General features: G+C 39.7%; 2 protein-coding genes across 4 annotated transcripts in view; one reads left to right on the top strand and one right to left on the bottom strand.

The window, feature by feature from the left end:
• The window catches only part of LOC122867349 (cadherin-related family member 1), a 102,611-nt gene that overhangs the window by 64,488 nt on the left and 24,832 nt on the right, over window positions 1-13,291 (top strand). The window lies entirely within an intron of this gene.
• On the bottom strand, window positions 5,887-12,953 carry chst3b (carbohydrate (chondroitin 6) sulfotransferase 3b). Of its 3 annotated transcripts, none has more exons than XM_044178033.1 (3): window positions 12,431-12,953; window positions 8,359-8,572; window positions 5,887-8,151 (listed from the first exon to the last, which is right to left on the bottom strand). In XM_044178033.1, exons 2-3 carry the CDS (start codon window positions 8,436-8,438, stop codon window positions 6,924-6,926), a joined length of 1,308 nt encoding a protein of 435 aa, XP_044033968.1. In that variant the 5' UTR covers window positions 8,439-8,572; window positions 12,431-12,953; the 3' UTR covers window positions 5,887-6,923. The 3 variants fall into 3 exon arrangements, with proteins under 3 accessions (XP_044033968.1, XP_044033970.1, XP_044033971.1); XM_044178035.1 differs by lacking the exon at window positions 12,431-12,953 and adding an exon at window positions 11,747-12,282; XM_044178036.1 differs by lacking the exon at window positions 12,431-12,953 and adding an exon at window positions 9,246-11,680.

Here is a 13,291-nt window from a genome sequence, read left to right as displayed (position 1 = left end):
TAATATTTTTGTTTTATATGCAACACATTCTATGAGAAATTGTAAAGCTGTTGTTACTGTAAACCAGTTGATTTACACATAGCCAAAGACAGAACCAGTTCTTGGGATGGGAACATTGTGGGTATATATTGTAGGTGCCCTTTTGGGAGTGGACCTCATTGTTTTGATAAGAATCTTGCAATAAGAGAAGGTAAATGTTAACTTGTTAGATGCATTGGCCTCTTTATAAGATGTTTTTCTCCAAGGGGAATTTTACCTGTACTTTATCTGCACCCACCATCCGTATAAGACCACAGCCTTGTGCTCTGGAAATAGAGCAGCTTTGTGTACGAGAAATGGCCAGGGCAAAGGTATGAAAATGTTCCCTTCCTGCTGCCCCAATCAAAGAGAGTGAGGGGCCCACTGTGGAAAGAGCTGACTTGTTGACTCCTCTCACAGTTTTATACAGTATATATTTAGAGGAGGACAGAAGACAGAAGGAGAAGAAACCCATGAAGGGTTTCATTGTCTGCCATTGTCTAACAATGGATCTATTTATAGATCCATTGTTAGGATTGAATTTGATTGGATGTCCTGGAAATACCTGCACAGATTTTAGGCCACTCTGTAGGTGGTTTGATTTCTTTTCACTTAAAACCATTTCAATATAATTTTAAGTGAATGTCAGTAACATTAAACTTGACAAATGACCATATTACCCTTAGTTTGTTCTGTTATGAGTTTCATGCTGACCTGCTGTGGTGTGACAGGGGTGCATTCAGTTATTTTAGCACTGTGGTTTGTGGTCATATGTGGACATGAACATATCGTTAATACAGCGCATAGCTCTATTTTTGTCACTGACCAATATTAAAATTATCACAGTATAGTAAATATAAAAAATCTATTTAATGTTTGCTATGACAACTCCAAATTCTGAATCCCACAACAGGGCGCCACAGTCTATAATTATTGTTCAGCTTATACTCAAAATAAACTCTCTGTTCCTTGGTTAGTGGTGCATGATACGCTATGAGTAACACAAATGATTCTTTGTTTCTGTAGCTTCTCCTTTAAGAAGGGCAGACAAACTTCAAAGTGAGGGTCAAAGGTGGGAATGAAAGCCCACAATTTAGATTTTTCAAATGGCTGTGGTTCAGTTTCTCCACCATCATTTCCTACCAGTAAAAATGGATACTCGCTGTCTGCTTCCGGTGGTCATTCTTGTCTCCTGTATAAAACATTTTTCAGCATCTTTATTGGATCCTTTCATCTTTGGCAACCATGCAACAGCTCACATGGTTGGCGCTCACATGGCATCTGCTACGTCAAAAAGGAAAAGGTCTGTCATTACACTGTTGAGGCTGGAGATTAATCTGTAATTGGTAAATGCATCAGCACCACATCTTATGGGAAATGAAGACGTTCTTTATTGATGCTTAATGTTTCTCATCAGCCATCCTTGCTCCTTCTGCTCCTTTTAGCCCTAAACTGTAATGCCTGTTTTATTGTGAATAATAGTGGCACTAGAAAGGCACTTACTCTGTATTTGGAGTAAAGCCAGCAGAGTGGGACAAATGGAGCAACCCATTCAGTAGTTCTAAAAAAAATTTAAGACCTCTTCGCTCTAGCTTGGTGCTGACACAAAAGGAGGTATTGATGTAAGGGAAGACTGAAGCTTTGTGTTATGCCCACCAGAACTGGCTGAGGAAACAGTTCTTTCTCAAACCTTAATTCAAAATGCAAATGGTGGCACATCTTGTACTCGAGAAACCTACAGTAAGCCTATTTTATTTGAGCTATGCAGTGCTTTAGTAACACACAACAAAGACATTCAAGAATGTATGTGATATTGACATTTAAGCAAAGTTTGAAGGATGCAAAATACAAATACTTGTTTTTCTTTTTAATTCTGGTTGTTTGCAATTCTCAGTGTTTTGTATATACAGTATGCTGTAATAAGACAGTGTAGTCCCTCATTCGTCCAGGAGTGTTCCATCGTAGAAGAGTATGCAGAGTATTAAGAGTATGCTGTAATGTAAATGTCCCTACACACTCCTGTTGTCAAACAGGGGCCTAAAGAAACAAAGAAAACAAACAAAAAGCTTAAGAATGTAGAAAATTGTAAATGTGTGTTTTTCTGGCAAATGTTATGGTATTTCCACATATTAAAAAAAGAAAGAAACAGTAAGTAAATATAGGAATGACACCGATTCACTGAGAATCAGAGCGGTGAATTGTCATCTTGTTTTCTTTGCACCACCTGCTGACCTAATCCCGAGTATTTACTTAAACTCTCCCCTCACCCACAAAGCCATTGTTTGTACTGCAGGGGGCAGACTGAAACTAAGTGTCATTTTAGATTGCTAAAACCATGAAACGTCCATGTTATTTCAAACTAGAATGGATATCTTCATTTAGAGTGCTATGCTTTGTTTTCTTGTGAGACTGGGTAGAGGGGTTGGCAGTACTGTGCATAAACACTGAGGTCATAATCAAAATGATAAAGGGTGGTCCAGTGAAAACAAATGTGAACCAAGAGAAAACCAAATAGGGAAGTCAAAGATTACACTGTATTTGGGTAGAAAGTCCCTGGTGTTTATCACATGTCACATGCCTATTAGTACTCTAACAGGCCTTGGAATGAGGTGTCATGAGTTTGCACTTTATCTTTGTAAGAGTAAACATTTTTCTTAAGAAGTAGGATTTTCAGGTTGTTTTTAATAGCACATTTTTTGGAAACACCTGACAGAGAGACTTTATTGTAAAGATGAAAATTGGTTAATGCAATTTTTTAAGCTACCACAGTCATCACAATTACTGTTATTCTGTTTCTTTATGCATTTTGGTGGCTATAATGGTCAGACAGCTTGAGTCTCTGCCCACGTCTCGGAGGCACTTTTCACATGTTTTGCTGAATCTAATTCCAGAGTAAATGGGCATCCATTTCCATTCTGTCAAAGCTTTTATGGCGTGGTCAGCCACAATGGAGTACTCAAAAAAAAAAGTTGTCATGTTCAAAGAAATAAAGAAATTTAAAAATGTTACTCAATAGGTCAGTGAATCGTGATATATATGTACTAATATCTTCAGCGCAGAGTTGCCCAATTGAAACAGTTGCTGACTTCCTGCTGAAAGATGAATAGACACATAGATGAGGCTAAAAAGATAGCAAGGGATTTACATAGATAAAGTTTTGGCATGTTAATACGTTTCTGCTTTTATGGTTAATTGTGTATAAGGAAAAACTAGTGTTCATACTCATTTTTACACTGCTTTTAGAGACTATGTTGACAGCAAACACATCAGTGTAGCTGTGGCAGGGAAACCAAACCACATCAGATCTTTGATGTATGTCTATGGTTGTATGTGAAGGGAAAAAACAGCACTCATAAATCCCCAGGTTACCATTTCCTGTTTAAGCTCAAAATTAGAAAAATGTCTGGCTTTAATAACGACGAGACAGCTCATGTGACATTTGATCCCATGCCAGTAAATGCCTGCGAAAAACAGGTTTTATTGCCAGCATTTTATTTGAAGCAGCATGATATTGGCCAAGAAGTGCTTCCTATGCAAAGTTTGCCACAGAGCTTTATGCAACTTCTGCAGATACACTGGAAAAATGGCCATATGGATTTTATGTATAGTTGGGAAATGATCAAAGACGAGAGAAAACTCGATAATAGTGACTTTTCCAATTCACCAGTTTTATATGACAGATGAAAACTGCATAATTTGTCTCCTCATCACTCATCAGTTGTATGCAGTGGGTTTTGTGCATTGAAATTTTGTGCCCACTCCTCGTCACTCATTATCACATGCAACAACCTGAGTTTTATGAATTGCATTCCTCAGTGTGAGATAATTTACTGTGTATTTAGATTTATCTCGCCTCCTCAACTATAATTATCGCCTGCAACAGCACAAGTTTTATGAGAGGTGTCTGAATTAACTCAATTTTGTGTTTGTTTATCACAGATCGTACAGCACGGTATCATTCAGATCCTCTGTTTTGCATATTTCAAACCCCTCATGGTTGATGTGGCATGGCACCATATAACAAGCAGGAGGGTGGGGTTACCTAAATGGCCTCATTTTACTGCGGGGGGGAGGCTTTAATTCAGTGGAAAGTGGTTATTCTATATTTGCTCCAACCATACAGTTACTCCACCCTCCACACGTCCCACATAAAGCCACTCCAATATAAGTTTATGAATGCTGAACCTCTCCTCATTAGGTTAAGACTCGACGCCGCAGACCTGGGATCACTTTCTATTAAAATAGAACAACCAGCCCAAACTAACCAGATAATGATCTGTTGATATGAGTGAACACACTTTTAAGTGCACTGAGGTGGTTTTGCTTAGCAATGTGTGAGAGCTGAATTAATAAATATTTAAACAAAAAAAGTCACTTTTTTGTGTAAAAGACAAAGACTGAGGCAGAAAGACAGACTGTATAAATGACAGATTCCCTGCGTTTCTGTAAGCGGGTGGGGTCAGGTGGACGAAAATGACTTGGACCACATTATATGTAAAGTTGGGGTAATTACTAGGTTTGGAGACTTAAATAGCCGGGCCCACAGTGGTAAACACACTGGAAACCAAGGCAGCTGCCTCCACAGTATCCTTCCTTCTTGGCTCCTGAGAAACAAACTAGTCAGTGTGCAGAAAGCTTAAACATTTGGTTAAGGTAGAACAAAAAAAAGTCAGGGACACATCAATTAACCTCAAACAAAAGTAAAGAGACTCGGAAATCACTGAGTGGTTGTGTTTCACAACTAAAACTATGAAATGAACTGAGAATGTTTCTTTTATAGATTTCTTTTGCACAAAGCACAAAGCAGCTCAAGAAACCCTTATATGCACACAAATAAATGTGAACCAGCCATGAGCAGTCTTACTGGTAATGGACCAAATAGCAGGAATAGCTTAAGGTACCAATACTAGTATCAGAAGTGCTGGTCAGATAGTCAAATAGTGGGGGACAACACATTGTGCAAACTATATTTTTTCTAGCATAACCCGACCTTTACAGTCCAGTGCAATACAAGATGACAACCCTGCAACAAAAGCTACTTTTGTGATTTTTATCATATTTAACCACATTTGCACAGGGGCTTTAAGGATGGAAATGTCGTTCTTTTGGTCCACCACTTTGGTCTACACTGAAATGTCTGAACTTTTGGAATTGCTGTGAAATTTGTTGCAGATATTCATGATCCCTCAAAGATGAATAATAACTTTACGTGGTGAACACCTGCTAAACATCAGCATGTTAGCATTGTGAGTATGTTAGCATGCCGATGTTAGCATTTACCTCAAAGCACCACTGTGTTTAAGTACATCCTCACAGAGTCGCTAGCGTGGCTGTAGGCTTTTAGTTTGAGACTGCGTCAGGGAGGTGTTGATTTAACTGTGGTTATTTTTGAGGCCGGAGTTTGTAGTGTTGTTGAGCAAATAATCTGTTAAGTCTCTTTCAGTGTTGATGAGTCTACTTGTACCCACCGTTCCTCTTTGCTAATGTAGTGTTCCTGCGTTAGGTATAACTTTGGAAAAGACATGCTGTAGTTACAAGCAGACCCCTAAACACTGATTGAAGTGGGACATTCTATTAGAAGCTTTACGAAGGTAGTATGTACTGCAAGGGAACTGTTATACTATATTGACAGGTGTTCCCTTTATTTTACACCACATGGGTATCTTTACACTGATCTGCCACATTGGCTTCCCTTTCTGTTGTCAGTGCTTAGTCTCTTTGATCCTCTTTGAAAAGATAACTGACAAAGATGACGAAATGAGGAAGTTGTGCTTGAATGTAAAACTCTTTCGGACAAGTTAACTAAATTACAGTTTTGCTATAGTTATGGATGCAGTATTTCCATGCCAAAAGTGAGATGTTTTACAGTTAATGTAAAAGAAGGTTTATTGTAACAAACAAAATGCAAAAGGAACAGACTGGAACATCAGCAAACAGTCTGGCAAACCAGAGTATCAGGGCCTCTTTTTATCATCAGTCAAGAGACTTGTGTCAACAGACAGAGACCTGCCGACAAACCTCACACAATCCTGCAAACCAGCTGCAGTTGGAATGTTTGCATACAGTGGCAGTGTAAACATTGTTTTTTACAGAATGGGTTCTTACAGTCCTGAGGACAACTTAAAACTACTTTTTTCCAATTACAAACATGCATGTACAGCAAACTACTTTATACATGTGCAAGAAAAGTACCCCTGCAGAGGGGAAAAGAACCTGTGGAGCACATTCCGAGCTGGAGTCATTATGACTTTTAGCAAAGAGAATAAATAAATAAAGTAGCATGGGACATTACTTCTAAATCTCATGCGTAGAAATTACCTGGCAAAACATTGGTATTTCCTCTTCCTGCCATGAGCATTGCTATACAAAGCAATTTTTTTTTTGGCTATGCATAAACATTTCATTTCAAGTTTCCTTGATGTAAAAGCAGCTTATGCTGCTAACTCAGAAGTTGCTGGACAAAAATAACTAATGGAGGTTCCTGGAAGTGTTTGAAACAGCTCATTATTATTCGCAAACCCTCAGCTATCTCCGTTAGGACTTTCCTATATTTGCTAAGGAAATAAATTTGGACAGGCCAACGATACAGTTTGCTGTGGACAGAAAACAGTCCAAAGTGCAAAAACAAAGCTTTCTATTTTCACTATGCTATACCCAACAAAGTTTCAATATTGTTTCAAACACCCTTGCTTCAAACCTCAAAAGCTTTATATATATTTTCCGCTCAACAATACATTTTCTTCATCAAACTATTTTAAATATTAAAAAACTTTAAATAGCACACTGTCAGAAAATATATATCTCTGTATCAGGATAAAATACCCTAATAAATATCAGTCATTCCAGAGTTTTCCAAAAGGTTGTTTTTTCCTGCATCAGGGTTCAGAGTTCATGTCCGTCAAAGTCTATAAAAAGTTGAACACTTTCTCCTCAATCAAACTAATAGACTTATCTGTTAGCATTTCTTCACTGCTTACAAATTTATACCCAAAAAGCTTCAGCGTTGGCCCACAAACTTTTTGTACAACCTGAGCCAATTTGAATGGTAAACGGAACCTCCATTTTTCCACTTGTTCTGAGGATTTTTTCTGTGTTGAGTAAACACCGCTGGTCTCCTTAGAGGCCTGGGTGTTCTTCAGGATCCAGGATTTCACTTGTGGAGTGAACGGGATTCCAGTAAACCTGTACATCTCTGTTGCCTTCCTCATGGGGAACCGAGCAATGTCCTCATACCGCACCAGCATGTAACGTCTGCGCAGCCACGGTGGTTGTCTGAGGCCGATCTCAGCGGACATCCTGATGTTGTCGCAGTTCCCTTTCAGCTTCCTCACCTCATCATCATCAATGGGCACATCCACATTCATAGCCCACTGCTTCCAGTTCTTGTATTTTGCTTCAAAGGCCACCATGCGCGAGGCTAGTACAGCCCGAGGATCCCGAACCAGTTGAATAAACTTCATGTCAAGGCGTGGGTCCTCAGCCAGAGGACGGAGGTTCTCCAGCTGGCGCACCCTCACTGACTTGATGGCCCTGTGCCCCTTTTGGAGGCAGGACTCAGACGCCATGGTCAGGTTCAGGGGCCCACAGCGTCTGGTCCTGCAGTGATAACGCTCAAAGACCCCTTTGATGAAGGGGCTGCAGACCGACTCCTCACACAGAGAGCTGCTGGACTCTCTGCGGAAGAGGGCAGGGGTGATGTGGTCCACAGGGAGGGGTTCAATGAAGCTCTCCAGCAGGGAGAAGTCACACAGGAAGAGCTGCTGGAGCACATCGCGGTACGCCTTGGCTGCCACTGTGGCATTGGTGCCGCCGGTCTCCAGCGTCAACATCTTCTCCACATGCCACAGCGGCTCAAACAGGTAAAACATGTTGTCACCCTGCTGGTTGAAAAACTCGCCCACAAACGAGGAGCCTGTCCTGGTGGTGGCTAACAGGAGGATGTGTTTCCTGCCCCTCGTCACCACCTCCTGGTGCTTGCTGTAGTTCTCCAGGCGCCGCTTCATTAATGTGAAGGCAGAGTCCATCTTGCTGAGTGGGGTTAAAGAACCATTGTGCTTCAGCAGTATGTGGGAGAAACCACTGGGCTGAAGAGGGGTCTGAGGGGTCTGCTTTAAGGTGAGCTTATCAGACACCCTGAAAGTGTGAGAGGAATCAGTTATATTATCTTCCAGAGTTAACAGAAAGAAGTCATAGTCTTGTTATTTAACTCAATATTTGCAGTAATTGTGTGTTGCTCAGGGAGTTTTTGTAAAATATCTCTTAAAAGCTTTGAAGAGATAAACATACACGAACCTGCTGGAAATCACAAAAGCACTCCATTGATCACTGAAATGGACTTACCGTGAGATAATGTTGTTTTCCTTCTCAATGATAACAAGTGTCACAAAAAAGACGATGGATATTGTGTATTTGATCCTCATTCTTGGATGTAGCTGTGCCTGGATATGCTTACAGACTGCTTCTTAATAGGTTCTGCCAATCTTGCAAGTCTCCAGTCGCTTTCTTAAAGAGCCTTCCAGTTATTTGTATTCCCCGTTGCAGGCAATGTTTCATCCTGTAAATGAAATGAACATCAACCTGTCAGCTACACATTTTGCACATTGGAGCACAGCTGTGGGTAACTACTTGGGTCTCAATTCTTTCTGTCGAAACACTTAGAGGTATTTGTTATAACTACTCATGGTAATGGGGAAGTTGGCCATCAGTTGTTGCATATGTAAAACAGCGCTAGGATGTAGAGGCAGAGTAGTGGTTATACAGAGTGGTTATACAGAACAATTATACAGAGCGCTTCTCCTTTCCATGCCGCTTTTCTTCCTCTATTTGTTAGGCATGCACATAACCACTGTACGGTATATTGCAAAACTAATGATGGAGCCATTTACTCAGAGACAAAAATATCATATTTTAAGAAGGTAAGAATAGAAAATAGTTGAGTGTGTTGTACTGGAATCTAAGCCAGTTCTTTCCACGAGGAAGTCTTTGTTATCTTTAAGTGCACCGGAGCATTTCAGGAACATGCCCACCCACCATGGGCTGGTGCACATAGACAAACTGTATTTATAAGTCTGACTTTGTAGAAGTTATTTTAAAAATGAGTGTAAAAACAACTGTGAGAGCACAAATTAAATATGAGTGACAGACTGCAAGCGCAATTTTGTAATTAAACTGTAATTCCACAACTGCAAAGCTGCAAAGAGTTGTCTGGGTTAGAGTGATGATCCTACCTCCCACTGATAACAAAGCAGCCTGTGGTCCAAACTGGGAGCTGCTCCTCCATGTCAACACTGGGAGGAGAGCCTTTCAACAGAGGCCCTCAGTGACATGGGCTACTGGTACAGAAGACCATCTGGTGGTGGCTTATGGCTTGCTGCTTCCTCATAATATGCCTTTATACTTCTAAAACACTGACTGAGACTGAGGGGGACACATGTCCAAACACTGAGAGGTATAACTGCACAGTGCTGAAATTGAAGGGGAAAGCCTGCTTGTCATGAAGCCATAAATTGTAGTGCTCTAAGCCCGCAGGTCATTTAATACTTCTCTTAGTCTGTAGAGGGCAGATAGTGGGTAATCAAATGAAGATATGAGTGGAATTAATGATGCCTATTTGGGAATGTCTTGCACATTCCTGAAAGATTTATTTGAGTTCACTTTTAAAATAACAGCAGCTTGGCTCAAATCCCTGACTTATTTTCAGATTTTAGCATAATCCTGTCTTTCCTCATCTGCCAGTGAAAGGGTCAATAACACGGCAAGAGTAAATGAGACAGTCTCCACCCTGAGGAAATTGGCAGTGTCATTTTGATGTGTGCCCACAAGCACACAGAGGGTGTTGAGTCGGTCTTATTAAATCCTGAATCAGACGTCTGGGTTTGTAAAAACATTTATTTATTGGATCTGTCAGGTGCTACGGACAGTATCCTGAGTGTGTCTGTGATTTCTTATGGATCACTTTTAAACAATTGCAAGTCTAGCCTCAGGGTCAACACATTAGAGAAACTGTTGCTGTTAATCAGCAGAGCCACAAGCAACAGACTAACCTTTTCGCTCACTACATGTGTTTGACACGAAACAAGCAGCACTGTGGAGGAAGTGAAAAGCCTGATACATGACCACGTCTGGAGGTCCAGTTCTCACATCCTGTTGTGACCTCTGTCCCAGACTGGGTTTTGAGCACAGGAGCCAACCCAAATGACTTCAGTCTAAACACAGCGAATGGATGGACACTGCCTGCGAAATTCTCTGAGAGGGAATGGGAAGTTTACAGCTCCAATAGAGAGCACTGTTGACGTGGAACGATGTATAATGAAAAGGTGAACAGCCTGTGTACTGAGACACGTTTTCACCGGGAGGAAAAATCAGTTCTGTCTTGCACCACCCTGCCGCATGCCACAGCCACAAAGGTCTCTACACAGGAGTGACTCTAAACCTCCTTTGGGCTGAGAGTGCAGAACATAAACTCCCAGGTCACTCACACGCCACAGGGTCAGTGACTAATGTTACAAGTCATGTAGAACTGGTCTGATAGTTGGCTGCGCCAAAGGAAATTACAGAGTCCTTGAGCCCTCAGTGGCCATTTAACAATGTGCAAATACAGCCACAGTTTGTCATAAGTAAACCAACAGAAGATCTGAGTAAATCTACTGTTATAGTACAGCATATTTGTTCTGCAGTTTATTTTCTCCTGTGACTGTACCTGAACAAATTAAGACAAACACCAAAAATGATTTGGCCTAATGAACAAGACATAAGTGAACGATTACTGTTCTCTCAGTGGGAAAAGTTGATTTGATAAATTTAGAGTACTAGCAGTATAGTTGTATTGGATTGAGTATGTATTTAAGCAGTTTTAGTGCTCTCCATATGTGATTTAAGATAAACCCAAAAAGAAGTTATATCAATAATTCATTAATAAAATAAGTGGTCTGAGGTTTTGTCATTTATATGGTAAATTAGATGTACACCAATTATCGTTTATTGCATCTACTGTGTAAAGTTAAAAAAAAAACACCACACACGAGCTGACATTCTTGAATATTCACAAACCACTGAGGCGTGTGACACTTTTGATCATCTGCTTATAACAAAACCACCACTGCACCGTTTATCATCTTGCTACAAATGCTTTTAATAGCTGCCTTTTTATTTAATGTAAATCTTATGTGAAGACAAATGACACTACCCAGCCAAACCCACTTTGCCTGAGATATTGCAAGTGCACAGTATAGTACTGCAAATAAACACTCTATATTTACAGAACATCCCATTCCAATCCCATTTCACTGTTTTCATTTGTTTTGGGTTTTTTTAGATTCTCTCTAAAATGCAGTATGTAGGTGTGATAATTACAGGATGATGTGTCTCGATATATACATAGTAGAAATATGTCAACTGTCATTTTTCAATACCAGTTATATGATGGTATCTATCTTTGTGATATTTCTGATTATTTGAAGTGATTGTTAGCAATGTTATAAATCAGTGAAGGAAACTGTACTCCACTACATTTATTTGATATTACTGACTTTGCAAATTTAAGATTTTACCTATAAAACACATCAATGGATAAAACAGGATGGATTGTTATAGATTCAACTATATGAAATTGTTAAAATTAGCTATTAAATTACTTAAAAAACTTCACGTATTTAATTCACTGGATTGGCCAAACACAGACATTCCCATCTTATTATTTTATCTATAAACTGTTTCTGAATTTACTTACCTGAAAATGTACAATTTACAATCATGATATAAACGTAGCAAAGGAAAACAAGGTGGGCTGAGTTCAATCATTCACCATTTGTTTGATAAGTGTTTTCGTGGCATAGGGCCGTTTCAGTGAGCGTTATTAGGGTTACCTGGTAACATTTGTTGCCATGGTTACCGGCGAGCTTCGTGGTTGTTGATAAATCGCCGCATTGTTCTGGACAATGCGGGGATTTATCAACAACCATGAACCATGAAGCATTTCACTTGGAGAGCAGATGTAGTGGCCATGCAGCACATGATGTTACCTACTGTAAATCCAGTGCAGTTACTTTGCGAGCAACTTTGCTGTTAATTTATAAACTGATTTATAAACAGGTTGAACAGAAACCTTAATGGGGGACAACGTCAGACTTCCGTAATGCAACATCGGTTAGGATCCCTGGACAGCATGCGCTGCGTTTAAAGGTCAAAAGGACTAACAGGCCAAACTGAAATCATGCTTTCTTAATTAAAACGCCCTTAAAGAAAAGACACTTTCCTTTTAAGTGACTTTTATGTCAGAGATACACAAACAGTTTTATAGTGATTTCATTGTATTTTATGGTGTCATTAGAGTTTAAAAGTCATCCCATGTGATATTGTTAGTTTATAGGTTTAAGTTATTTATGAAGTATCATTGTCCGCTCTCCATACCCACCATCATGATGAGCTGCGGTGTCTGAAGGCGTCCCCGCTTCGATTAATCCCTGAAGTCGATCAGTCTTTCCTCAAAGAGCGACTCCGGAGAGAAATTAATTCCATTACTTCCCAAGACTATACTTCACTTGTGTGACAAAAAAACAATCTAGTCCCAAAGAAGTAGCTTGATTAGCTTTTGTAAGTAAAACCTGTGGATCAGATGGAGTCATGTTGGAGGAGGCTGCAGGTCAGGCCCGGTGAACTGAATGACAAGTCTCAGTGAATCACATGGGAAACTTTGGTCCAAAGGAGCGGAGCTTCAGGCAGGAGGGCACTGCACCACCCCTCATAGACCCTCTGTTTCTAGTCTGTAGTAATAGATAGCAAACAGACTTTATACACATAAACAATGTTAGGGTTAACGGGGTGTTGTCCTGACATCATGTGCTGCTGTTATTTAGGCCTCTTGTATGTTTTTAGTAGTTACTGATTTACTCACAATAAAAGAAGAGGCAAACACTCCACCTAGTGGTTAAAAAACACAACATGTGTCTCAACTTTTACACTGACATGTAGGTGGATAGAATATGATAATTGCAAAATTCTTAGAGATTCTGTCTACAACGGGATTTATATTAAATTAAATTAAAAAGCAAGTAATTTACTCAAGTAGCCTACTGTAGTTGTAGTAGGCTACATTTCAAAGGGAAATTTTTACTTTTTACACCACTAAATTTATTTGACAGCTGCAATTTGTTGCTTTGGGGATTCAAGATTGTGCCTATATAAGATCAGTTCATAGAATATGATCATTTATTTTTACATTGTATGTAGTATGTAAAGTAGTTCAAATTAGCTCTACCTTGATCAGTTGCAACAT

Source organism: Siniperca chuatsi, linkage group LG20 (genome assembly GCF_020085105.1).
Source record: "Siniperca chuatsi isolate FFG_IHB_CAS linkage group LG20, ASM2008510v1, whole genome shotgun sequence".
In the NCBI taxonomy this organism is placed as follows: Eukaryota; Metazoa; Chordata; class Actinopteri; order Centrarchiformes; family Sinipercidae; genus Siniperca; species Siniperca chuatsi.
The sequence above is the reverse complement of the archived record's forward strand: the minus strand, read 5'-3'. Positions and strand labels throughout refer to the sequence as shown.

What these genes read in the sequence shown, in the direction of transcription:
- chst3b (XM_044178033.1), bottom strand. Translation starts at nt 8,438, where the DNA reads ATGAGGATCAAATACACAATATCCATCGTCTTTTTTGTGACACTTGTT. An exon ending in GAAAACAACATTATCTCACG is followed by an intron (nt 8,152 to 8,358) that starts GTAAGTCCATTT and finishes TCACACTTTCAG; the next exon opens with GGTGTCTGATAAGCTCACCT.